This window comes from Bombus pascuorum, chromosome 8 (genome assembly GCF_905332965.1).
Source record: "Bombus pascuorum chromosome 8, iyBomPasc1.1, whole genome shotgun sequence".
In the NCBI taxonomy this organism is placed as follows: Eukaryota; Metazoa; Arthropoda; class Insecta; order Hymenoptera; family Apidae; genus Bombus; species Bombus pascuorum.
The window spans coordinates 1,478,582-1,506,214 of record NC_083495.1 but is presented as its reverse complement, the minus strand read 5'-3'; the positions used below and the strand labels follow the sequence as shown (position 1 = coordinate 1,506,214).

Sequence of the window (27,633 nt, the reverse complement as noted above, 5' to 3'; positions counted from 1 at the left end):
ACAAAAGACGCAAGGCACTTTAGAGAACAGTCGCTACCGCGAAATACCATCAAAATTTTCGTGGGCACGAAGCGAAATTAGTCACGCGGATTTAGCCACGGCTCTCGTGCCAGCAGGCTGCTCTGAATGCATCGATTTGTTCAAGCAGGGAAAGCACGTATCGTACACGACATCCGTCGTTGCTCCTCCGGTGGAAAAACTCGTTGATTTAGAATCGAAGTAATATTTGGCGGAATTGTCGCCTACGGGTCTTTGGTCTTACGCGATCGTCGTTCGTTTATTGCGTCTTTAACGATAATTGAGAACAGGAAACGACTTAGATTACACAAACCTACGAGAAAACCGAGCAGAGATCGGCGTGTAGCGTAGCCGGGACACGCCGCTTTCGATCTAAAAAGTTTTGCCCAGGTTCAGGAGGTTATCTCGGCAGATTATGCTTGTAGGTCACATTGTTACTCTCTGGAATGGTAGTTTGCAACGCTGGTTCTCTGTGTCAAACGCGTCTGACTGTTTTTCTCTTTGAATTCGTTACGAGTTATGTAACGTTTCACGCTTTGGGAAATTACGCTGGCGAATGATCAGCTTGAAAGTCTAAATCAGGGGGCAGCTCGCGAAGCGTGCAAATCGCATTTTCGTTGGCGATTCACGAACGCATCCGTGGTGAATCTGGTTTCGTACGGACTGTGTGTACCTGCAGATCGTGAACGCAAAGAACAGTCAAAGAACGAGACGAGAAGGAGAACGTGTGGCAGACTCTGATCGCGATAAATGGAATTCCTTACCTCCATTTCCGAAGACCCCTCTCGATAGGGTGACCCTTGACATCTTGCAACCCAACTACGCCTCCTACGCCACTCCTCTCCTTCTCGTTTTCTTTCACCACGTTACCTTGGCACCGAACGTTGCCACGAAAAAATCCCGCTCGGAATTCGAATGCGTCGATATCATAGACGTTCGCGTCACGTCCATAGACAATGAAATTCCTCCGTTATTATTTATCGTTGTGCCGACACGCGATCTGATGTTAACGAACGATCGGCTAAACGAAGCTGCGATTCGATCGCCAACTCACTTACGAGAACGAATCGGAAATAATCGAAAGGTAAACAGAAGAGATTAAACGAGGGACTCGACTCTACGACTTGCATCGTTCGTGTCAAATGGTAGGGTAAACAGAAGTCCAAGGAATGTTCGGTCGGTAACGGGCTCTCCGTCTGTTTGACCAGCGATACTTTCAATTTAATCTGTAATTAAGCGCTTGACGCAACAACTAATTTCATGGATCTCGAGACGTAAGAAGTCGTTCGTAATATCTCTCGACTTGATTTTAAACGATTTCTACTAGTCGCATTAATCTGTTTCACTAAAAAACATTCCGCAGCTGCATAATTTCGATTTCTATGGGTTGATTTCTATCGCATCGATGGAGAATAGGCCGAACATAGTGGGTTGTAAATGTAGCGCCGTATTCCATGGCACGCGTCGCGTGAGCAATCATCGATTTACGGGATTACGAACGGACCACACAGAGGCTTTGGAAACTGGCTCCTAGTTTCCGTCGCTTCTCGGCAGATGGACACAAAGAGCGCTTAGCGTTCAAAATTATCTATCAAGATTCGAAAAAGATGCAGGAGTTTATAAGAAAATTCGATGGAAAAAGTCGATAAATTTTGCAGATGATTTTATTGTTTCGTTATCAAACGCGGTGCACCGACACCGTATTACGCATTCACAATCCTTTGGTTTACAGATGTACAGGTTACAGCTTACGTAAACTCTAATACCGTATTTGTTTTATATTTTGTTCTGCATCCTTGATCTGCACCTATGTCTGAGATATGTTAAAGGCAGGTACAGGACATACGTCGGTGAACACTAAAGAGGTACGATATAACACACTACGAGTAAGTTTCGCGCATCTGACGCGGTATTTTCGAAAAAAAAAGCGTGTCTCCAAGGTGTAAATGGTGCAAATATGTTGTGATAAGTGCGCCAGGCGTTAGAACTTGTTACTTATCACGGCACCGGTACGTCGTTCACATCAAAATCAACAGGATGAATCCGAAAAATCTTCGTTAAATCTTTTACTAGATCAATTTCATTTAAATTACATACTAACAAAGTCGAGCGTAAAATCCAACTATCGATACGTCTTTCTGGTATGTTATATCTTACTCTATCTTACAGGTTTACGTGAAGAATCGAAATATGTCGCAATCTATCATAGAAATCTACAAAACGTGCCAATATGACAAAAAGAAATAGCCATCTTTGAAAAACGAATAAAGAAAAGAGCACGAAGCCCAAGTATTGTAAAGCGAGGGTATTTCGTCACGGCCAACAGGAATATTGTATTCCTAAGAAAGCTCCCTTAAAATACTTAGAAAAAACGTTTGCGAATAAGCTTACACGCTAAAAAGTACAAGTTCACGACCGAGATTCTAACGAGAACATTCGACCGTTACATATCGAAACTGCTTTTTGATTTAAATTCTGACGATCTTCGATCGCAATTCGATTTCGTTCCGTCAGTCTCGCGCTTCTTTCCTTCGTCAAAGAGAATTCCATGGCGACGGAAGAAGACGCGAGACTCTTCCATCACTGAATCCTCTAGAGTGCACGCGAAACGCGACGAGAATTGTTCAAACTGTTCACAATATCGTCGATAGAAGACCAGTCAGAAGACTAACCGCGAGCGTGATCGAAGCGACCATAACGCTCGATGCTCCCGACAAATGAAGCTTATTCATCAAGTCCTGCGGCACGTCGACGTACACCTTTTTCACACCGATATCTCGTATTAACGTCGACAACTTTTCCGCATCGACCTTGTCACCCTCGCTCGACCAAACGGTTAGGGATACGTTGTTCGCGAAGGAGCAGCTATTCTCCATCAGCGACTTGATCACTTCCATACTGTTCGCGGCTAGACCAGCTCTTACAGGATAAGTTATCGGCTGAGTAACCATCTGTTCTTTCAGGATGTTGATCATACTTTGGATTTGTTGCTCTGTGTATTGACCTTCGGTGACATTATCCTTAGTGCCGTACCTGAAACACGAATCGATGAAGTTTCGAAATATTACGAACTTTTATATTCATAGACGGTGACTATCGTTCTTACCTGGTGGTCCAGCCGACCGACAGCGTGTACTCTGGAAACGTCTTGGCTTGCTTTACGAAGGTTTCTGCCTCGACCTCTTTGGTGGTTGCGTTCACCGGTCCAGACAGTATATCAGCGTTAAGAAATACGGGGAATTTAATCTGAGAACAAAGGAAAGCTGAGCGATTAAAACGAAAGCAGAGCAGATATTAGTAACGGAAGGCTAGACGCTTAGGATTTTCGATCGTGAGGAACGCGTGGCCATCGGTAATCGGGGCAAAAATAACCCCTCAGTTCTGGAATGTATCGTTTGACAGAAGCGATCGGTGAAGCGAAGCACGAAGGACTTTGTAAAGATGCACGAGTCGATCTATAAATACGCAAACGGGATACGTACGTTATTGCGGACTTTCTCCAAGATAGGCTTGCTCGCGTTGAAGGCATCGATGCTCTTGAAGTCCAGCTTGATGCCCTTGGTAACGTTCTGCCGGATCACGGTGTTGAGGAAATCTTCTAGCGTCAAGTTGCTCTCAGTTGCCGGCGGATGTGCCATTATCGGTATCTGTGTGTTATTACTGCTCGTACCGTTCAGTATGCCCAACGTAACGTCGGCCTCCAGCATCATGATTTTGTCTTTAAATAGGAGAGCCAAGTTTATAAAAGTACATATGTATATCGGTACGAGTGAGAAAGAGAAAGAGAACGAGGAAGGGCAAAGAGGGAGTAAGGAGGGAGGCAGCAGTGGTACATCTGTGAAGCGCGAACAGCAATTGCGCCGTGAAACGAGGAAGAGAAGGAGGGTGAGAGGGAGATACCGCGGTAGTGAGAAGGAGATGAAAAATCGGCTGGTTTCAGTACTCGCAGACACGTGCAACGAATATCGATCGATGCCTAAAGAGGCTGCGAACCAACAGATTTCAAATTCCTGCTCCGTGCTGGTGCTAAGTACGGCTTTTTAGATTTTTCGTGCTCGTGGAGGCTCTGAAAAAGCACTTGGGCTCTTCGCACCTTCCTCCCATTCGCCTATTCGATCACGTACAAGTATTTCGTTCGTAGAAACGCGCGACCGACTTCCGGTTGATTCTAGAAGGAGATGCACGCAGCCACCTTGACACATATTTCTGCAGTCCCGGTCGCGATCCTACATGTCACGAGTCTCTTTATACTTTTCCTGGATATCGTTTCATTGATCGAGACATGATTGCGACGACAGCGACGCACCTAGCGAAGCATCCCGGAGAAATCGCCGAACGACGTAAAACGACAAAGAGGAACAGGTTCGGCTTTCGTTCGTTCTGCTTTTGTCGCGGACGACGCGATCAATTACGGAATGGGAGGATCAAGGTCGTACGTATCCGGAGACTGACCTTCCTCTACTCTACGACCATTCGAACGTCGTTGCTGGCGTTCGAATCTCATTGAGATTCAACAAGGGTGACTGGTTTGTTTCTCGAAAATCTTTCGCCGACGTGACCACGAAGGCGATACCATCTTCCTGAATATTAATTAATACGAATTTTAAAACATCCGGTATCACGCCGGAGCGTGTTTGAAATATCGCTTCGTTAAACGACCTTCGACCTCGTATGTTGAAACCGCCCGAAGCATTTAATCCCGATAATTGGTGTTAAGCTCGCGCGATTTGACCGGTGCAAACATATTTCATGTGGCTGATGGGGTTACAAGCGTGTCTACCGTACGATATCACGATATAGAAAATGAGTCGATGCCATATTTCGAAAAGATTCGTTAACTAATAAGGTGTAACAGGCGATCGCGAATCTTCTGGGAAATGAATTTCTCATCAAGCTCTGATTATTACCGCGTTCTTTGAAATCTGCCTCCTCGTATACACGCGATACGATTAATTTCTCACGGGGCACCTCGTTTAAAGAAAATGATTATTATCGGCGGAACATTGGAAATTCAATATTGAACATTAAACGCGGTTTAAGTTTCTCGGTTTCTTGTTAACCACGCGCGATGCAAGTATCGTCTGGCGCGCTATTCGCGTGGCATTAAGGACGACAGACTGTGACAGTTTGGGGCGCTGTGTTTCGATATCTGGATCTGGAATATTTTCGCAAAGCTCGTCGACGCAAAAGGTATCGAATAAATTCTATTTGGATCATTAACGTGGTTTCAAATATTTCGCTAGTGAGATCTCGAAGAGATTGCCAAGCAGACCACTTCAATTACGCGATCGACGTACCTGATGCAAGTGCGTTATCGAGTTTCTCCTTGCTGTTGACGGCATGCTCCCAGACGATCTTGGTGAGATTGCCCTTGATGTTTGGAAAGAAAGTGGCTACGTCTACAGAGACGTTGCTGGCGGACATGGCAGCCTCTGAAACAAGCAAACGTCGCGTCTAGTTAAAGAGGTGAACGGGTCTCGACCTTCCGCATTAATATTCTCCAGGCCTCTCGACCTTTGACCCAATATTCGGTGGGGTCGTTTCATAATTGAGCGGACTGCGAATTCCTCGTGAACCAGCAGAGGGTAGGAAGATCCGGAGAGTTTTCGGGGGAGGGGCTGGATGACGGAGAATTTCGCCCTACTTTGCACATTGTGTCCCGAGAGATCGATAATCTTATTCATTCGTTACCGTCGTTACCTTCTCCGCTATTGTAGAAGATCGTTTGCGCAACTACCAGGAAAAACAAAAAGAAGAAGCACGCAGCATCGCTGAATTTTCCTGTCCGATTCACCGGTCTTTTTCTTTCACTCCTTTTCCATAATTGTTTGTCCGTTTCGTTTTCCTAGAGACATAGTTCGTACAAAGAAAGCAACAAAGAATCGAAACAAGCATCGTTCGTGAAAATACGAGGATACTTGGCAAATTTTGCTCGGACAAATCGATACACGACCAACTCCCGATACAACAGTTCCAACTGACCCGTTTCCGGTTCAGCAGATGTGTGCAGGGATGGTTGTACGCGTTGGTCGATCGACTACCGAGCCACAAGGGAGAACGGTGCTCTTTTTACCACGTATGAAACGGGGAGTAGAGATCGGAGCTACTGAAAATGGCCAGGTTATTCGATGATATTGCGAAACGCATATAGGGAGAGAAAGGTAAGCGTAATATTTATTTTAAGAAAAATTTATCGACTTTGCCGAGAATTTCTTCACAGCGCTATTTTCAGAGATCAAGTTAGATCTATATTGGTGCGCTGCGCTTTGCGCGTGGAAAGTATCGCCGTAACAGTGTGGTATTCGTGTGTAAGAAATAACCAGCTGAGAAAAGAAGAATATCCGATCGATCGGTCTTTTATTCAAGTTATAAATAATGCAGAGAGCCCACGGCCACGCAATTATGCGAGTATACGTAGAAAGAAGAAGGACAATCGTAACGAGTAATACCTATACACTTTAAATCCGTCTATCTCGTCTTCTGCATCCACGAGTCTGCTTGCACGGAATCGCCCCGAAATGTATTCTCGCCGCGACGCTTCCGACTTCCGACTAAATTCACATTCAGTTTCCGACTCACCGATTCCGTACAGAGAAAATGTGTCTGGGAATCGGTGGTCGAGCAGCTTTACCAAGAAGAATGCAACACCGGCCCATTCTTTTCCCTCTAAAATGGCTGGCCGTTCTTTGAACCGGCAGTTAGCACACGCATAGAGTTCGAGGCGAGATTGACCTCGAATGAGCACGAGTTACACCAACGACGCACTAATTGTCTGAACAATCGATCGTTTGTCTCCTAGAAGCACGATGGTTTCTGATAATGCTTCATCCTGACGCATTCGTTTCCGATCATCGTATCTTTCTCCTATAAAGGGAATTCATATTTTTTGATTCGATCGTTATGTACCTTGAATTACGGTTACATAAACCTTTCATAAGTTTCAGCACGTTTAAAGTGGTATATTTCACCTTGTGGATATTAATCCTTAGCAAATAAAGGATGGGGCTTTTATCGCGGATGAGTTATCGATCGACCGTTATCGCGATTTGCGAATATATTTTCCAGTTTCAAGAGACACGCACGATTACGTTCTTCTTTCGCCTAAGACTTGGGAAAGTTTTCGTTTCGTTTAGCGAGAGGCATAGATGTACGAGTCGTTCTTGCTCGATCCCCTTAAGTGAAAGCTGGTTTTACGCGGTAGACTCGGACCGGATAGTTGGCACAGCCCTCGGCTACTTTCCACAAGCTTAGAGCGGAGTTTTGCAGGCGCACGGATTTCCGGCGGAATTTACCGCGATACAGGCTGGTATCGAATTTAGTCCGCTGAGCCGGTCGAACGACTCTGTGACTTATAGGTGAATCGTAATCGAGCTAGCTGGAATCCGACTTTCATTCGCAGTTAAACTGTCGGAAATTCCAATTTCCACGTTAAACGCCGATCGGATTTCAGCGAAAATCAAGGCCTCGATCGTTTGCCATAGCTAGTCTGCACACGTTTCCCTCGTTTCCGTATGGTTATAGGGGATATCGCTCATATCACGGATGTGTTTGCCATGTAGGGTCGCATAATGTAGATAGTATAGGTAAACATACAAGCTACTTTAAATATCGACTGTGCCTAAACGTGACGCGCAGTTTATTTGATAGACGTGCGATGAAACGTCACCGATGCAGGCTTAAACTTTCAAACTAATCTGTAGAATTTTCCAAGCAGTCATAATGTCGATCCGATGAAAAATCTTCGTACGAAGTTTCGCCAACATTGACGCGTCCTAAAATCCGAACCAAGCTTTAAAGAGACGTCTGTTACCCTGCCGATGACAAAGTAGTCTTGATACGATAATAACGCGATAGATTATACCGTGATCTATTTTCTACGATGTGATACCATACAAGATTGTTGGTATCGCGTGATACGCGATCGGACAGGAAAAATTAGAAATGTCACGCCCTGTCCATTTCAAGCCCGATTCTATCACGAATTCGTGACGCAATCGAGAATTTCTGTCTCTTGATAAGACGCGCGATGTTTAATTCGATTCCTCCTGCGCGTACGCTTCTATAAGCCGATAACAACAAGTCGGTTCAACGTTGTATCAGCCGTATTTCGAAACTTGCCCGAGTTTCCAGGATTCTCCATCGAATAATCCTTGTCCATGTAATCGATGCGCACGTACGTCATACGAGCTGTTCGAGCGATACGAGAATATAGGCATCAAAAGGTAAATTGTTTGCGCGAGATATCCACTCGCGAATGCCATATACGAAATCTTCGTCCAATATTTTTCACCGATTGAACTAGGACTCTCGTTCGACTGTGACAGATTCGAGAGATTTCCTTCTATACTCGAACGACGTTCTTTTTTCGCACAATAAAATCTCTGCCGAATAATCCATATGTCGTGTATCAACGAGAATCGAAAGGTCGGTTGAAAATTCATCGCACGATCAAACTCAAGTCGAACATATCTGGCGATCGCGTAACATAACGAGATTAAGCACGGCATCTTTTCGTGAGCAAATATCTCGCGTATACGCTCGTTTCTTTTCATATACCTAAGTATCTACGTTTGATATTCTCTCAAGAATTACGATTGACACGGTACAAGGTTCGCAAGAAATCAAGAGAACTCGTTCGTACGAAACGTTCGAAATCATTTTGTTCACGTTCCATTGCGAAACTGTTCTCGATGTGATCCGGATTTCGTTGTAATCTCCGTAGCTACAAAAGACGACGTTGTATCACATATTTCTTTCACGTTCTTATCTACCTACCGGCATTAAACCGAAAATGACTAAACCTATGTTCGAAACGACACGGCGGATCTAATCGCTTGATATCTCGTTACTGGCCCTAATCACGCGACGACAGTTTCATCATGATCAAACAATTTCACACCTTATTTTATTTATTGTGGCGAAATTAGAACACGGCTCTCAAGACTGATAACACCATCGAGAAATACACGATATGAGTCACCTTCCTCGACTTGTACGTAGATAAGAATGCACTTACTAAACGCCTCCAGCTACCTCGGTAAACACGTTATACGCCTTATGTAAACGAATTCGGGTTCCGACGAATCGCGACACGATGTCGCTGTTTGCCATTCCCATTACAATTAACAGCTTGAAAATAAAAGGCTACGAAGAAATTCGAATCGATCTGATCGATTTTTTCCTCTTCATTTACGTTGTACCATCTTTCATTGCCTGTGTCTTTCTCGTTCTATTCGTTATTTCTAGTACGTTACCTGGCTATCGTCCAGTTCGCGCAGTCAACTTTCTCTCAGTGTGTACTTAGTTTTTGCAAATTTCTGCTCTAGGATGGAAACAGTCACGATAGAGTAGGACGTTGTCGTGGTAGAGAGAGAAAAAATCGTTTGACATGGTGACATTCAATTTTCAAGAATATCCATGTTTTCCGCAATGGTGTCATGCGGCTTCTTCCTCTGTATTTCTCCCGTAGAGGTCTCTAATAATATTTACGGCAAACGATACGCGGTCAAGCCGACGCGCTCTGTAGCATGTTTATAAATGACAGTCGCTCGTTAATTAGTCCGCTAACGGGTGCTCCTTGTTTATCGTTGTTAAATAGAAAATCTCGCGTATTGATTGTCGGCCAAGTCGATTAGCCTAATTAGGACTATTAATACGTTGGTAATGGGGCACAGTCATGCGAAGATTAATTTTTCTCCACTAATTGTTTGCGTGTCTCTTTCGGTCGCTTCTACGCCCCTATGTATAATTATCTTGGGAATTCCGTAGACGCGCCCCTTTGTGTTCGCGTGAATGTGCTCCAACGTCATTTCAATTTCTTAATATACTCGCGAATTATAACGATGCATTTAATGAAATCGTGGAGTTACGAGCTACGAAAATTTGACGCGTGGCACGCAACATTTTACAAAAAAGAACGCCTGTTCTTTCGTGCGTTCGAGAGCTGCGGTCGTCAGCCAGAGATATGGTCGAAAGGATCACAGAAATCTTTCTTCGATAATTTCCTTTCTTCCTCTTTCCTCGACTAAACCGCAAACGATACAGATTGTTACTACAAGAACGATAACTGGTTAACGTACAACGCGCGCCATAATTTCAAGGAAAGCAAATGCTTACAGTCTTTCATCTCGTGAGCTTCGAGATCTCGAATTCACGAGAACGAATCAATCGACTCGAAACGGCTATTTTCTGACAGCGCGTGAACAACGATGGGCAAAAAGAGCGCTAAAAACAGCTTATTTACGTACTATTTTTGCGCGGCACGTTGGTTCGCATATTCAACGGAGCAACGGTAATCTATTTTTAAGAGGGGTCCGCGATACAAAGAACTCCGGTGCACGGTTAAAATGCGCTGGAAAATGCCAACACATCGGAGGAAAGCGAAGCAGAAACGAACGAAGATCAAAAGCACGAGGAAAGTAGCTGAGGAAGAAGGTTTACGAGTATCAGAGAGAAATAGAGAGAGAGGGGGCGGGAGAAGGAAGAGAGAGAAAAGCGGGTTACGCCCAACGTATATGTTTGCATTTCGAAATTAATCGCGTTTCTCCTTCGGCCTGTATGCCACGATAGAGTGAGATATAAACGCTGAGCTTTAAGAATCAATTGATCAATCTCGTTGTGCACCGACCGTGCGAAATCGGCTGCTATTCTCACGCGACCGTTGCCAATAATTGATCGGCTCTGGTTCTCCTTTTGAAACACTAAGAATCGTCGGGATTTAAAGCGTTGCATTCGGATAAAATCAATAGCGAGCAAAGACGAATTTCTACTCTCCTCCGACAATCCTAATCCGCGAAACAAACGGAAGTACATGCTCTTCAATTTCTCTGCGTCATTGTTTCGAGTTACGATCTGGGAACTGTGAACCGTCGAATGAATCGAGTGCTGGATTAATTGCACCAATTTGCGACACATTCGGAAAGCCCTCGAATTCCAATATATTTTTCTTCGATTCTCATGACGAGTTCGATCGCAATCGAGGTAACGGTTTATGACAGCGTTTTTACGACTCCGGACGAGCTCCGAGAACAATTTCGCGCGCGATTAATCGCGATTCATCGTCAAGCCAGAGAGAAAGGTGTAGGACTTACGGATCAATGCCAGGAACAGGAGACTGGTCGCCGTGGTCGTGATACTCTTCATGGTCCCTCACGGTGAACACTGTACACGTTTTGAGAAAAAGAGAAGCGAGATGATAGACGCGCGAACAGCGTGCGCTCGAACGACAAACAGGCAGGCTACTTCGGAAGAGAAAGAGGGAGAGGGCAGAACCGGCGTGGCTCTGGTTGCTCAACGACACCCGGTCAACTCGGCAGCCTCGAAACGACTGACTGTCGTCCCGTTGCGTCGATCGATCCTCGAAATCCAACCGTACACAATACGGAGCCGCGTGCACGGAGCTGCCGTCGCGCCGCACCGCGTCACTACGCTCCACTCCGCTCCGTTCCGCTTCGCGCCGGCTTTCCTGGCCATATTTCGCGATATACAGGACAGGACCCCATAGCACTCACACGTGTCCGGCACCTCACGGTCCCAGACAGTCGGTGAAACGTGGGGTGAATAACAGACCGTGGAAAGGGGCAGCAGGTACAAGGGGAAAGGGTTGCACTCCTCGTTCTTTCTCCTTTTCAATGCGTGAAAAGGGACAGGATGCGTGGATCGAATTAGAAGCCGCTTTACAGAAAGAAAGGATTCGCAACGCGGTCGTTGTTTAGCGCATCGCGCGTTTGGTGCCCCTTTCCTGTATGCGATACGGATCTCCAATAAATTCAATTTTCGGATTTTCGTGCCTGCGAAAATTTTCACGGCTTTCGTTTCGGTTCGTCGATGTCGCATCGTATCGTAGATAATGGATTTCGTTAATCGTTTTCAGTTGCAAAAAATAACATTCTATAATAGTGTTTAGCATAGATGCATGAGTTTAGCAATATATTGTGAGCTCGTTTTTTTTTCTGAGTGTGTAAGCCTTCACGTCGTTAAAAATGAGAGATTCGTGCCGCTGTTAGCTTTACAACCTGTTCGTTAACGCCGATAGTTTTCGAGGTAAAATTCAAACGATCCCATTAATTCAACTCTTGTTTTCGACTGTTCGTAGCACGAGGAATCAACGCAGAAGAAAAACGGAGCAAAAGGAGCGCAGACATTGATCGAGGGATAAGGTAAAGCTTACAAAACCAGGTGGCACGTTATCAGAAAATTGGTCGAATAAAGCATATAATTGATAACCGGATCGATAGCCGTCGATTTTACCACGTTAGGTAACCGAAGCATCTGTACAAACGGTGTATATTTTTGCGAATCGCAGCGCAGGCTTCGACTCGTAACGCGGAAGCAAAATTTTATCTGACCGCGACGCGATACATCTACTCCGGAATAATACTAGTCTTGCCGCGTTCCAGATTCGAATAATCGATAATCCCCGATTAATTGTTCGTCCTGTCGGAAGGTTCGTTTTTCGGCTTGGACGATCACGTTCACCTCGAAACTTCGATGCACCGGGTCAAAGCGAAGCGGTTGCAAAGACGCGCGCATCTCGTTGGTGAAACGATATCGCTTAGGTTCTTATCGCAAAAGTTTGCTTCGGGATATCGAGTGTTTTCGTCGTATTCCGATCGCGATTTCAGCGAAGAGAAACTGCGATACCAACTGTTTTATATTTGTTTCATTCGCTCGTAGTATGTAAATTGGACACATTTGTTTCTAAAGCGATTGCTCAATCTCGCGTATTGTTGATCGCCGGTGCACGAAAGGATTCGAACAATTACAGCGAGCCATGCACGCGCGAGTCTGTCATTAGCATTTTAAAACGCAGCCATCCAGAAATTGTAGCTTGACGAAAAATTTGTTACTCCACGCGACATGTGTTCGGCACACGAGCCCTAAACGAAGCATAAACCCGACGACAGGGGTCGTTTCTCAGATCGGTCGAGGGTCGGAAGCTTGAAACATCTGTCGAGGGTTCGCGATTCCAGAGTAACCGTACTAGCGTCAATTTCGCAGAACGTTTCGCTTCGATCTCGCCACAATCGTAGCGCAGCTCAAAGGAAATTTACGAAACGACGAGTCAGCGATAGGGTTGGCGATTCTTCCTTACCATAGAGACAGGCGTGTTAACGAATTTACGCGCCAGTCCAGTTGCGACGCTATCCACGGAAAATAACTGACTCTTATCTTGCTAGTTGGATGATGAACGCGAGTTGAAAGACCGAACGTTCGATGGGTTCGATCGCATGTTCCGTGAGCATTCTCGATACACCGATCATGCGTCGTGAAAGATCAATCGTCCGAAAATACGGCAATAGTCGCGTATAAATATTCCATGAAGTTTTGAATAGACAGACTTTTCGCGACACGACGAATACCTCGGGCGACACTGATGCCAATTTGTCGAAATACCATGATCGATCAGTTTCCTGTGTGCCAATTTTTGTAAGAGTTAGTCGCTTAACGGTTAAAGAAAGAAGAATGGAAGCAAAAAAGAAAGGAAACATGAAAAAATCGAGAAAAAGCGTAATTATCCATGGTGAAGAGGTCAAACTTGTTAATAGGTTAATTCCTTGTGCGACCGTCACGCGATTTTTGCGAGAAGGACGCGACATTTATTTAATCGTGGTAATGGCGATCTGTTTGATACTTCCGAAAGTTTCGCGGCACGAAAGGAGTGAAACTGCGAGCGTGGTTGGGCGAAATAACCGACTAAAACTCTTGGGAAATTTCTTCTCTCTTGTTGCTTTTCCCCATTTGCCAGAGGAATGATACGCGTTATCTCGTAAAATCTACAGTGTCATCGAAGAAAGCAAGAAAGAGAGGAGAAAGAGGAAGAAGGGCGAAACCATGACCCGGTAAAGAGATCATGAATGTTTAATTTCATAAGTTCCCATGTGTCGTAATATGCGGGAAGCGTTTCGAACGATATTTTTCTAGTACAGGAGACACTATCACAAGCCTTGTAAACACTAGGTATGAACAGGCTCGTGGTGACGTCGTCTACGAATCGGCCATAACTCCCAGACTTGTCCTTGACTCGTTTCACGAGCGGGGAGATGCGGACCGCGCGAGCAAGGAAATGGAAATGCATCGGCGCATTCCAAATTTTCCAGGTCGACGCTGCCCGTTCATGGGCGTGCGTGTATACGCGTGTGGATGCGCCAACACTCGCGCGCACCCTATACTCAGGGCCGATGCTTCAGATACAATAGAAAAATGGGAGTTTCCCCGAGACAATGTGGAATACTCTGCTTTGTAGCGCGAATCGAAGGTTCCCCTCGGTTCTCCTTTCTCTCTCCCGTCCCTCGCTAAGCCATTCGTCTTTCTCTTTCTCCGTCTGTCTCGAATACTCATAGATATCCTCTTTAAAGTCCTCCACAGAATTGAAACGGACCGGCAGACGTGACAATTAGGCGTTCCGGCGTCTGCATATGTATTCGTCGGTTCTTTCCACCGAGGAGGAACATTCCACCGCTATGCCATAACAAGGAAATCAAAGACAGATAGAGACGGCGCAGGAGTTCGCGACTCGAGCACCGGAGCGCCCCTAATCGTGGATCGAAGTAGAGTCGTCTCGCGAACGAAGATTCCAGCGAAAGAAGCGTTTGGGTGAAAAGACGGGTGAACGATGCTTCGTCGGCTATTGATTTTCAGCCGCTACCACAAACGCGAGGAACATAGTGTCGCAAGACCTCCCCGATGTAATTAATTTCTTAATGGCAGTGACAGCTTATTTTCATTCGAATAATCCGTAGTCGTTGCGTCTTACGTGACTCACGCGGTTTGCTGTTCTGGATTAACGATCATGTGGTTATTTACTTTTAATTTGCACGTTTGTGTTTCATTGGCGCGCGCTGAATCATTTATTTTGCCATTTTATCGAATCGTATGATTATTCTCTGGCTGCGCGATACTACGCTGCGCGATACTAGGCTGCGCGTCGTGAAATGCAATGTCGTTCCTTTTATCGCGTGTATCGTATATCTATGAATCGCCTACCGTGTTGCGTTCCTATCCTCGCTGACTCTCGTATACTGTTGAACCATCCACTTGCTGAGCCTGGTTCGATGGGATTTCGAAAATTTCTTGATGACGGTTCGAAATCGACATTGATCGCATGATCGTGCTACTGAAAGGCCAGATGTTACATATCGTTGTTGTCAACGAAGGACGTTATATAATGGTCGAAATCGATATGGAACGATGCACTTCTTACCAGCAGCTGGAAAGCAAGGCTGGTGAAAGAGAATTGCCAGCCCCTCGGTCTTTGGAGCAGCTCGAGAAATATTTCTCGCTACCAACATAATGACTTTTTTCTAGTAAGCAATGAATCTTTTTAAATTTATCACGATGAATAATAGAATAGAATGTTCGAACACGGCTCGTAGCTATCGCGTAATCTTTTATCTAATCGCAGGCAAACATGGCAGTTTCAATACATACATAGAAGGGAATAAAAAATTTAATTACTGCCGTTATACATTTAGGAGAAGAGATGAGCGTGTCGTTCGCTGTTATCAACGAACGATGAGTGTGCGCGCGTGATTACTCATCGATGATAAAGAAGCTAGCACGACGTGTGTCGCAGACGCTCTTGTTTCCTTTCAGAAAGAGCAAAAGGTTTTGTACATGACCTTTGCGAAAATGAATGTAACGTTCAGATAATTACATATGGTAGTAAAAGTATCGAGTTTTTATTAAAATACAATACAAAATCTGAAACGGCCAGGAGCTTTGTCGCGTGTTTCATAATTACAGAATAGAATTACAACTAGACGATAATTGCACTTGATCGAAACGCGCTGATTTATGCTTCGTAAAATGTATTACGCTTGATCGGCATAAATCATTGGCGCCCGTGGCAATCTTAAAAACAAGTAATAAACAAGTAGAAAACTTAACGCCTTTCTCCACGAGTTTGGCACAAGAATAGCATTCGGAACAACAGGAACATCGGTATTGGCGATAAAATTATTATTTATCGTACGCTAATCAACGTATGTTAGGCTGTCCTCAGACTAAATTAATATACCTATATATATATATATTGTCAATATTTCATGGTTCTCAACTAAAAGGATCAAATATATTGTCAGTACAATATTGTTAATTGACGAACAACTCTTTCGTTGAAAACCCTGAAATATCGACAATATTATCGATTGTCTGAGAGCACCTTTAAATGACGGCCGCAAAAATTGGCACCTATTACCCTATTAACGTGACTCGCCGTCTCTGTTCGTTTACCTATATTCATGAGCGTGAACGATGCTTGTGATTCGGTAATTGCTTGGTTCTGTCGACGTATCGAATCATTCGTGTTACGAAGACCGAACTAATCGTATCTAGTGGTACTTGATTCGAGTTTCATTAATAAAGATTAATTAAAACATCGTTCATGACCTCTCCGCTTTTATCAGTCTTACGTTTGATTTTTGTTGAATAACATAAAAATAAGGAATGTATCGTTGGATTGATCTAGCTGTCTTTCTTTTTACCATTAAACTGAGGTACAAACGTGCAACCCTTTGGTCTAAATAATAGAAAATCATAAGGTTCCTTAGCTGAAGGTGATATGTACGAAAATATTTCAAAGACTCGTGGACTCGAAACTTAACTCATACTACGCCATAGAAGATCTCTATTTCCTATAACGCATAAACCATTCCATAGGAATTCGATCCATTTTGTCTAAAATCCTAAATGTTTGAATCCAGTTAAAACGTTAATTCGCGCGATTGATACGGCGTTGCGTTCAAATACTTTGTCACTTTGTCGTAGTAGGAGAATCCTCCGATCGTTAGTCGCATCGACGCCACCCGTCGAACACATTTAATCCTAGTCGATCGACTAGATCCATTGCTAAACGTTTTCGTTCCCCTCCTTTATTTCTGATTCTGAAGCTTCGGCTGTAGATCCGCGTTGAAGCATTCGATCGAATTAAAGTATAATTTACGATCGTTCCTGACGTGTACATCGTCACTACCGTTGCTCTTATCCAAATAGATCAGTTCTGATTTGTTCGCCGAAGCCGTTGCTGTCTCTAATTTGGAATTCTGTAAACATCATTACGATTCTTATTGCTTTAAAAGTCGCGAACGATTTGAATTCGAGATTTAATCGTAGGTTACCTTGTCGCCAGCCACCGAGTTTGTACGTTGCCTGTTCAAGAGGTATAATATCGCGATCGTGAAGACTATAAGGGATCCCACGAGCACCATAATCGCGCCAGCATATATGAATATATTCGGCAGAGATAGGAGCTTTTTTAGCTCGTTGACGAACTTGTCAGTGGCCTCGACTTCCAACGCGAACCACATCACTGGGAAATAAATGGTCGGTACGGATCTGAAAAGCCTAAATAGAAATCTATCATAAATGCCCATCGTCTTGTTAGATCTATTTTGTTGTTTATTTCGCCCGTTCTTCGGTCTAAACGTTAGCGGCGTGAGAATCGAATATTCGCTCTGATTGTTTAATTATTGGAAACGTACTTACGACACAGAATATGACGGTTCTAGCAGCACGTTGATCTGCAACTTAGCAGATACTTTCAAAGGAATGCCGGTTTTCTGAAAAAAAATCCATTTGATTATTTGCGATTGATACGCGCAGATTGGAGACGTGTTATTCCATTATTTCAAATCTTTCGATACGTGATTGCCGCGACAGTTCCGATCTAACGATAAAGAACAATCGATTGTAAATAGGTGATCTAATAACAATAACGGCGATTGCTACGTCGTGGACGATAAACGACGATAATGACGAAGTATGTCCGATATCGACGTGTCGCGCAGCATCGTACGTAAGGAACTCGTACCGAGGTCGTTGCAGATGTTGCAATGTTGTCTCCGAGGTCGAGTACGTGAACAGAATTTAGTCGATGGGAACATGCAAGGAAATAAAGTAGGAAATAGTACGGTAGTGGGGAAATTCTAAAAACTCGAAGATGGTTGAGCTCGTTGAACGTATTTACCGGCTCGAGCGTGATGAAGAAGTCATGTTCCTCATCGGAATTAAGTCCGGTGACTTGTTCTTTGAGACTAGGATCGGCTCTGTTGAAATGAGGTAAGCTGACAAACACAGGAGCGCCATAACGACAGGCGCTAACGTTCAGTAGACCAGCGGGAGTGCATTTTCCGTTGCAAAAACAGTTTCCTATGTTTACTACGTCTGGATCTTCTTCCGGGGCATTTGTGGCCTCTGCCGAGTGTTCGGCCTCGAAAAAGTCCTCGGTGGTGGTAGTTTGCTCGAAATATTTGGCCTGGTCGTGAGGATAGCGTCGTCTCGTATTGTTTCCCAACGTCTTTTCGCTGAGATCGTATCGGTAGCCCTCCAGGCCCATGTGATCGGTCGTCTGCGAGTACTCGAACGTCAACGGCCTGTAAAGAACGGAAAAGGAAGCGATCGTGATCGATTCGATTCGAAGACGTAAGGGATGCGACCATCGTCATGTTTTGCTCGGAAACGAACAATGGCAAACTTATTGACTCCACCTACGGAGAAGCTGTCGCGTAAACGGGATTACCGGATGATCCAATTTATGTGTCTCGAAGGTTAATGAGGGAACTTCTGAATGAAAATTGTCTAAGGTTCAACGACGCTTAATTTGCCGCGAACAGACGAGAGTAATTAGCGAGCGGGAGCGCGCGCCACGCGATTCTTTTCTTTGACGGGCGCCGCAACTGACCTGCATAGGTCACCGCTGAACATGACAATCTCATCTTTCTGTCGATACGGCGACCAGAATTCTCCAGCGCTTCCTTCCACCACGTTGCACGGGCTTCTAAAGAATCTAGTCGTGTCTTTGTAGTTCCATTTCCTCAGGATCCCAAAGTCGTCGATGTTTTGGGCCCCCGTGTCCATATTGAAGTGGCCATCGAACATCGTGGAGCCGTTTCTCTGAAAGCGTAACGCGATGGATGTTATTAGATATTCGTATCGATACCTCGAAAGATCGAAATCTGTCGTCGTTAATGAACTCAGGTGGCGTTTGATAACGGATCGATAGATAATTATAAATTGTTGTTTTCTATGGTCGAGTGGGCATACAAACGAAAGTTCGTCGCGACGATTTTATTGCTGAACGGCTGTTATCGAGTGGCGTGCACTCTTCAGGATTTACGACGCAGGGAAAAAGGAGAAAGAAAAGTCGCCTTGGCGCGTAGGTGGGATTAGTTCGCCGTAAATGTTGCATGCGTGACGTAACAAATTAATACATAATACGCCTCCCATTGCTTTTCATTCGTCATTTAGCGACCTACACGTGACCTGTTCTATTCAGTACCAATTTAAGTCGCGCTGCGAATAATTTATCGTCGGCTGCAATGCCGTTGCTACAACAGCGCAAATCGCATCTTCGACCTTCTGCGCGTCCTCGACACGATTAAATAAACAATTTTAGCTATAATTTCTACTTTGAGATAAGTCGTTCAACGTCCAAATAATCTCACGGATTTTCCTCGAATTATTTACTCTCCAACGTACCATGTAGAACCATCCGAACTTATCAAAGGGTGGAACATCCTCTCCCATTCCGGCTGCCATTTTTCCAAGCTCAATGAGCGTGTCGTCGTAACCTTTGAATAGCAGCTGATCCACTGTCTTCGTGGTATGCACGTCCAACGACGACAACATCAGCGACAGGGTGGTTTGCAGCGCTCCATCCCAGTATCGTACTTTGTGTTTCGCTGACTGAAAGAGAAGCATAAACGATGGATGTTTACGGTATCTAACGCAGTTTTTTACTAAAAAGATTTACTCACGATCGCGACGGTGTTTAGTTGTATGATGCGGTCGGTCAAGGAACCATTGGTAAGCTCCGGTACGAAGTACCACCATCGTCGGTTGAAGTAGCTGACAGTGTGGTTTTCAGGGTGAAACACCACGTTTGCTTTTTGCCTGATCTCTCTGAAATTTCGATGTTCCAGTGTGAATCACGGGAACGGGAATTATTTTCTCAAAGGAAGCAATACGCACGTGAAATCGTAACGAATCACGCGCCTATTACTTTTTATCTGTGATGGGTATAATTTTCTCTGCTGCTTTTTGTGATCGAGTTACATCACGACAGTTAGTTGCGAATTGTCGAGCAAGTTTCAATAAAAAGTATTTGTTTTTCCGAGAGCGGTCAATTTGGAATCGTTTGAACGCGTTACACGTTTCCATAACGCTGTTTGCTTATCGTCCGAAGCGGAAATAAATAATAACAAAGCAGATAAATAATAACATACTGCCTTAGCGTTATCCGGTGCACGGAAATCAGGCGGGAAAATGGCAATAGTTACACGCGTGTTGCTCCAAGTCGTGGTGGCTGCCAAGCGATCTTCAATTAAGCGATGCGTTCGTGATTAGAGAGCCGTGATTTGGTGCTTTAGCCTACATATGCTTGCACATTTCGTTGATTAGATTTGACGCGACAATTGCTGCCCGCTAAGTGTATGAACTCGCGGATGCACCTTGCAGCGGGTCTAATCTTCGCTTATTGCTAGCAGCGCAATCTTTGTTATGTAATCGTCTCGAGATTAGGGCGAAATCGACGACAAGCAAGGAGAAGCTCACGCGTCGACCTTTTCGATAACTTCGTTGCAATCAAATCGGCCAACTACTTCCGTCTCGCGATCGACCAACTAAAATGCCAATCTTCGTCAGAATCAAATCGCTTCCACATCTTGTTGCATGTTTCTAAATATAGTTTTGACTGAGTTATACTTGCGCTTGCATTCCACAGGCCGAAATTTGACACTCCAACGCATACTCCAAGTCATTTCATTTGCTACATATATTTGTTCGATGAAAATTCCCGAATTGATGAAAAACCGGTTGTCAAAGGTTACACGAACCACGTATTGTCACGCCCTGGTTCGCGTTCGTTCACGTACCATTGCACTCGGGAGAAAGCAATTAAACGAGCAATTGTTTTGTGTAACATTTAGATCTTCCTACGCTAGCTTGCAGACCCGTCGACCGGTCGAGTTTTCACCGTTCATTAAGATGTCAATATCGTGAGGTTAAATAGTATGCCCGTTTTTTATCGTGATTAGGTCGCCGATTAAGAGTGCCCTCGTGGAAGGTGACTTCGAGCCTCCTTCTCTTGTTCGACGTATCGACGTGGGATTTCTATTCGATATGAACGCAAATTCAGCCAATTTGCGTCATCGATACATCTAGATGAACTTGTAATTTTCGCGATTATAAGTACTGTGTTTAGTATCAGTTTGTATTGAGTGGCAATTCAATGTTACGCAACAGTTTCCGCTTTGAGCACACCGTCGCTTTTTTTTCTGACGATTCTTCGATTTCCGTGACAGCACGAAACAAGCCTGATATTTAATTGATGCTGAAAAGAGAATACCGTGTCCCGCTGACGACCTCACGTTCCTATTATTATTGCATCGAGGTTTTCGTTATAATCAGTGTAAATGCTGCGTTAACTCGAAATTTGTCGTTTTCTCGACGCCTCCGCGAAGATTGTTAAATCTAAAGATTTATGTATTTGACGAATCATACCGAAATACGTAAGGACCAACTTCTTCGAGGTTCGGCTTCTTTCCAGGTGTCTTCAATTCCTCTGGATTAGTCCAATTGAAAAATCGAATTTTGAAATACATGGGCGGTAAGCTACTCGTGTCGTTCCATACTTCGAACGCTTTCGAACTTGGCGTCAACGGCATTTCCTAGTAACAGAATTAACTTTTATCGTAGCAGTATCATTGCGTATAGTATCAAAGCTCATTACATCCATTCAGCTATGAAATCGTTTAAATCGCTATGAAATCAGTCATTTGCTCGTAAACGAAGCATGCGTCCCACAAAAGTGTAATATGATCGTAAATAGGTCTGCAACCGAATCGTACGCTATGCACGTTCCTTCGCAACGAAAAATTATACGTCTAGTGTAACTCTAAAAAGATATGTCAATTCAATGAACAATCAACCACTTTTCCAATCGTGTTGGGAACAACGACGAGACACAAGTGAGACTATCGACTAGCCTGTTTCATGCCGACCGCGGTCGTCGAGAAAATCTCGACTACTAGACAACTTTTTTCGTTCCGTTTTGTGCAAATTGTCTATGACGGAAGGTTTTGACAGACAGAGAGCCTCTGTGCCGGCAATCAGGCATATAAACGATATAGAAATAAAATCGCGTCAGTTAAGCGAATCACGAGATAACCCAGAATCACGAGGCTATCCGACCAATTCTCGCATAGAAAGAATAAAGCGTCCCGGCTATATTTTACGTTAGTCTATGGCGAAAATAAATCGTGTTTCAAACTATCTCCGCAATAACAGCGAAGAAACGTATAGTCACGTTGTTGCAGTGTGTGGTAATCATAAAAGCACCAAGAAGCACTTCATTTATTTAAACGATTCAAATCGATATACTTTATCGCGAAAAACGAACGAAATTGCGTCACTGACTGCACGATTATGCAAATTAAATGTGAAACGCGTATGTAAATTAGAATGCTCGGTTCGACGAGCAATGATCCATTGATACCCACCTTTTGCAGAACGTAATGAAAAATTGTTGACGAGGAGAAATAGAGGATCGTGCCAGAAACAATCAGCAGGACGCCGAAAAGACCAAGGCCGAGAGATTTGTTAGTCCAAGGCCTCATGATGACGGAAGCTTGTGTATGCGGAAAATTGTTTCTTGGCTTCTCAGCATGTGTGCCTCCGACGGCCGCGGTCAATGTGTTCGCCGATTAGACCTACACCCGGTCACTCTTCCGGCTGTTATGTGTTTTTCTACGTCGCGAAGCCTGAAGCAAGATAAAACCTATCTAATCAGACAGTCACCGAGCCACTTTTTCCACGCTCTCTTTCGTCTTGTTGTCTAACCATACATACATCACTCATATACGTCTGCCATCTACGTCCTACGTGACATGTTTCTCATTTGGGCCACAGAAACGATGACTTTGCCACTTTGTAAATTACAAGAGAATGTGATTTTCTGGACCGTAAAGCTAGCAACAGTAACGGTTGTTCGAACGTTTAGCTCTCGGGTTTGGGTTCGGTTTGGGTTATGGTACCTAAATTATAGTATGGAAGACTGCCTAAGGTCATAAGATGCATTACCCTACCGTAATTTGCCTTTCCCGACGATTCGAATGGCAAAGTTTATCGGCGAATAACGCTCGAAAACAGCATCGTTTTAGTTCGTGCTCCTCTTTTTTCTTTTTAAGAAAATGAAAGAAGCAACTCGCCAATAATACTATGTCGTATAAATTGCAGAGTTTCGTGGAACAATTTGGGATCTCTTGTTTTACGTCACCACGTGTCGTTCGTTTTTTATTCCCTTTTGGCAGATCATCTTTGACCTACTTTACTTTATTAATTTGTTGGGCGCTCGATCTTGTCTACACGATGATTTCATCGTAACAAACGTAACATATAATCCGTGTTTCGCTCTTCTGATATTAAACAGTATGATGTAATCTACGTTTAATTAGTTTATGTAACTTAGAAAAAAATACGGAACGAATGATCGATCGCGCTAATCATGAAGAAAACGCATCGAAGATTTGAAGAATCGCGTATTCCCGTTCTAGTGTTCACATACTTGATCTATGCAAATGATTATTCAGATATTGACGATAGTAAAATAAAAACATCGGCGTTTTCGAAAACGAGGAGATGGAAAATGTGTATATCGCGATAACGATATCGTTTGAAGAGTCGACGAGATTCTGAAACGTGATCCTAAAAGTTGTAACTCGTACTACGATACATACACAGTGATTCGGTGTGTAAACGTGCAATTGATAGCTTCGCTGATGTTGCGTTTTCTTCAGATAATTTTATTATCCGAATGCATGCATCTTTTGTGAAATAAAATATTACGAGATAATCGCAATAATAAACCGTTTGCGAGCGTTGCAATCAACTTCAAGTATCTTTTTTTATCGATAATTTCTGTACAGAATTCGTTAGAAATCAAGCGAGTAAAAGTTACGTGCGAGGTTCCAATTTATTCCAGATTTTTACGATATGCTTGGCCATAGCTCACGTGATCCGACAAATTTTGTGTCATACAGCTACGTTTACTATTAGTTTAGCCGAATGTTTTTAACGTCAACACGACGAATGTTGTCAACGTCAACACCTTAGCGCTACTTATAAAAAATTGGGAGAAAAAGAAGTCACATTTGCATTCTTATAAATATCGAATTTGTAACAAATGCACGTATATTTTTTGTCGCATGACAGCGCGTATTCGAAATCATATCCGCGAGCGGTTTCGCGTGGCTGGAAAATTTTATAAAATCTCGAACTTAAACGCGAGGATTGGGCGTAACAAATATACGGACGATAGCGAAGGTTTAGCCGCACGTTTTGTCGCGTATCCGCTCGTATCCGTCCATATCGCATTGATGTAGGAGCACGAGTAATGGGAGGTTATTTATCGGTTCACCGTCCCGTGGTGTCCACCGCGTTGCTCCGACAAAAGACGCAAACGAGTGTGTTCTTATCGTTGGAAGCGCCAATGGACTGCCACCGTCTCCTCTTCGTTCATCGATATCTTTTGACCTTTAATTCCTTCCCGACCGAATTTCTTTTTCGCGCATCGACGTCCATCAACGCGCAGTATCGCGCGCATTACTTTATAGATCAAAAATAACATAGAAGTAGCAATGGGATCATTAATTTTTCTGCCTCTTTTCGAGCAAGGGTCTCGCGAGTTATGAATGAAGCGGTCTCGACAACTATCACGGTTACGACGATCGTTACGATCGCGGATTTTCATTGTATATGTTCGACGTTCCACGTATCGCGCGAATAATTGTTTTGTTGTTTGTCCTCGCGATTGAGCAACCAGCAGGTAATTGTTTCCTTTAAAGATAAATATTTATATTAAATGAATATCACGGTACACGTGTAAACCGATTAAATTTAAGCCAACTATTCTCTATCCTCTTGAAAAACGCTTTACATTATTTTAGTTATGACGATCGTTCACGAACGCGAATGGACGAAAAATAAGCCTAACGCGACGCAAAGCCTAATCTGAACATCTTGTGAGAATTTTAGCATGGGATTGTGCTTTGCAACGCAATGTTGCTCTTTGAGACTCCGAAAGATGAGTAATCTTCCGACAAACATCGACTATTATATCTCGAAACGAGAATAAAACGTGGCGATGATATGCGATTAACTTACTTGTTTTACGTAGTCCACGATGTACGTTCGATTACTTTCACTGTCCACGATCTAGACGAAGACTTCTTCAGTCAAGAAATGACGATAACTTTAACGAGATTATAGACCAAGCTCAATCACCTCGACTCTAACGTGTGATACTGTATACAGCACGGTTGTTACTGCCGAGTCCGATGAATCAACAGGCTGCATATAATGTGACTATTGGCCGCATCCCCTCCACTTAGGGAGACTTCCCTCCTTTGCTCGCCAATTCGGACCCTCGTCATCCCGCCTTACTCCTTCGAAACCTCTTGAAGAATTTTCTCCCTCTTAAAAGCGACGTCGAATCGCTCGCTCGTATATACTAGAGACAAGGTCTATTATCCTATGATCGAGCAGTAGTTTGGCTTCTCTCCAAACCGTGTCGCGGACCCACGAAACCAATCCAATGGTGGTTTCGTCGTCAACTAATTACAACACGTGCTTGCGCTATCATTACACGTGTCACGTGTTGCGAATGAAGCGCGTTTGCGATAAAAGGAAGTAATTCGTAAAAGTCGCGGATATAGAGCACGAGTGCTCGCCGGTAATTGCTCTCTCCGTTTTTCGCTGCTCAAAACAGATTACGTACAAAATCGATCTTCGAAACGAACGTCATTTTTTCCACACGAACGTTTCAATTTTCGATGCAGATGCAATTCAGCCAATTAGTCGGACTCGTTTGTCCTGGACAGTTGAATAATATGAAGGCAACTTTTGCAGGAAAGTTCAGATGCTCGATGCGTCGAAGCTGATTTAGGCTAACAGGATGATCTTGACCTCACGTGATTGACCAATGCCTTACGTGGCTGTTATGCAATGGTCTTTTTATTGAATATTTTATCGAAATGCGTTTTGTCAACCATACGCTACATTTTCCTCGTTGTCACGTAGATTGATAACGCGTGAACAACTCGAATTGATATGCCGAAGCATATTTGAGGAACACGGTGCATGAAAAATGTGGTGAAGATTTATTTACCATGGGCGTTGAAGCATAGTCGACGCTGCTGATATCTTATCTTCCGATGCAGTTGTGTGAAAAGGAAAACAATCTTCGAACAAGACACGACTTATTTTACATCGTTAAATCTTAACGACCGACGCCAGTCGAATTCTCACTGTGGTACATGTTCGAAAGAAAAGCGAACGAATCGCGATATACCACGATACCGAGATCAACTCGGCTGACTATACGTAAGTACGTAAGTGTTTCGAACGACACTCGACCTAAAACTGGAGCCAAGCGTGTCAAAGGAGGCAAGGGGCTACGCTCGCGACAGGTAGTAAGCCACAGAAGTGCCTCATCACCCCGTCGAACCCCTCCGCCTGTCTGATCCGGTTCAAAGCAGCTGATCTCTTCATTGCCAAGCGGATCCGTCTGCATCGTTTGCGAAGAGTAACCATAAGAACGCGGCTTCTGTCTGTTAATTAACCCGGCAATTTCGTTGCGATTAATTCCGACCATGCCGCGAGCGTTCACCCGTTCCTTTGCCTGTGGAACACACTGTCCGCCTGAAACCTTCGTTTAATCATTACCGTGTACGCCCACGAATCACCCGAACTAGCGCAGTACGCGCACTAAAACAGACATTCACTGAGGTTCGACTGCGTCGAAATCGATCACGGTGTACCTGTTTTAGCGATCAAATAAAATTGGATATCTATTAGACGGTCAGTCGTCGTTCATTACGATAAATGATTATGGATTGTTATCAAATGAGTGGACGTAATGACACGTGTTAATCTTGCTGGATTAGCGATCTCTAGTGTATTCACGTGTGCCTACAACTTTTACAGATAGAAATTTTTAATTTCACTTTCGACTTCCAATCTCAAGCGCTAGACTTGTTTGGAGTAGATAAGTATAGGAATTTTTCAACTGTTTAAATTCACCCGATATCTCGAGAACTACAGAGTAAAAAGAGACGGGCAAAAGTGTTCTTCTTGGATACATAATTCATAAGGATAAGAACGGTCGAGGTTCCCAGAGTCTTCTGTTTGTACATCCGTTCTGAATAATCTCCACGGTTCCATTTTGTGACCGGTTAAAACGACTTTTAAAACATCCTTTTCCGAGATCATCATTCATATATCGTTACGCAACGAAATCTTATCTCAGGATTATTTGTATCGTAACGGAACTTCAATTTGTAGTAGATATTTTATCAAGTCATTCGGATTAGACGTAATGCAGATCGCAATCAGATAATCTCGACACTTTTTCACCAATACAGCTGCATTTACACGGAACCTAGTCGGAATATCACGACATTAGGGCTCCAGTATCGTTTCCCGCTGAAACACTATCTTCCACTGGATCATCGACTGTCGTTCAGCTGCTTACGAAACCCGTCAAGGTCCTGCAGTCTCAAGAACAACCTTCGTATTTCGTGTTCCTGACCGTGTGAAGACAAAAATATGCAGTTAGCGTAA

The 27,633-nt window shown here is 43.9% G+C and overlaps 2 protein-coding genes across 4 annotated transcripts; both read right to left on the bottom strand.

The window, feature by feature from the left end:
• Positions 1-1,664: 1,664 nt before the first annotated feature.
• Positions 1,665-15,159, bottom strand: LOC132910198 (protein FAM151B). Of its 2 annotated transcripts, none has more exons than XM_060965768.1 (5): positions 15,004-15,159; positions 5,316-5,450; positions 3,501-3,736; positions 3,125-3,264; positions 1,665-3,051 (listed from the first exon to the last, which is right to left on the bottom strand). In XM_060965768.1, the coding sequence occupies exons 2-5, from the start codon at positions 5,440-5,442 to the stop codon at positions 2,652-2,654; spliced, it is 903 nt and encodes a 300-aa protein (XP_060821751.1). In that variant the 5' UTR covers positions 5,443-5,450; positions 15,004-15,159; the 3' UTR covers positions 1,665-2,651. The 2 variants fall into 2 exon arrangements, with proteins under 2 accessions (XP_060821751.1, XP_060821750.1); XM_060965767.1 differs by lacking the exon at positions 15,004-15,159 and adding an exon at positions 11,109-11,382.
• Positions 15,160-15,669: 510 nt separating this feature from the next.
• LOC132910190 (protein croquemort-like) lies at positions 15,670-26,405 on the bottom strand. 2 transcript variants are annotated; one of them, XM_060965752.1, is made up of 10 exons: positions 26,180-26,405; positions 22,515-22,775; positions 21,517-21,683; positions 19,773-19,917; positions 19,495-19,701; positions 18,698-18,909; positions 17,984-18,389; positions 17,503-17,576; positions 17,136-17,361; positions 15,670-17,060 (listed from the first exon to the last, which is right to left on the bottom strand). In XM_060965752.1, the coding sequence occupies exons 2-10, from the start codon at positions 22,629-22,631 to the stop codon at positions 16,890-16,892; spliced, it is 1,725 nt and encodes a 574-aa protein (XP_060821735.1). In that variant the 5' UTR covers positions 22,632-22,775; positions 26,180-26,405; the 3' UTR covers positions 15,670-16,889. The 2 variants fall into 2 exon arrangements, with proteins under 2 accessions (XP_060821735.1, XP_060821734.1); XM_060965751.1 differs by lacking the exon at positions 26,180-26,405 and adding an exon at positions 25,177-26,116.
• Between the last annotated feature and the right edge of the window lie 1,228 nt (positions 26,406-27,633).

Bases quoted from the DNA above. Each gene is read 5' to 3' on its own strand.
- LOC132910198 (XM_060965767.1), bottom strand. From the start codon at position 11,160: ATGAAGAGTATCACGACCACGGCGACCAGTCTCCTGTTCCTGGCATTG. The intron at 5,451-11,108 runs GTAAGTCCTACA...TGCTTGTTTCAG, and splicing joins CCTGTTCCTGGCATTGATCC to AGGCTGCCATGTCCGCCAGC. The intron at 3,265-3,500 runs GTACGTATCCCG...CTTTGTTCTCAG, and splicing joins TGGAGAAAGTCCGCAATAAC to ATTAAATTCCCCGTATTTCT.
- LOC132910190 (XM_060965752.1), bottom strand. From the start codon at position 22,631: ATGAGGCCTTGGACTAACAAATCTCTCGGCCTTGGTCTTTTCGGCGTC. The intron at 19,918-21,516 runs GTATGATTCGTC...TCGAAATTTCAG, and splicing joins GTTGGTCCTTACGTATTTCG to AGAGATCAGGCAAAAAGCAA. The intron at 18,390-18,697 runs GTCAGTTGCGGC...CGTTCTTTACAG, and splicing joins TTCAGCGGTGACCTATGCAG to GCCGTTGACGTTCGAGTACT.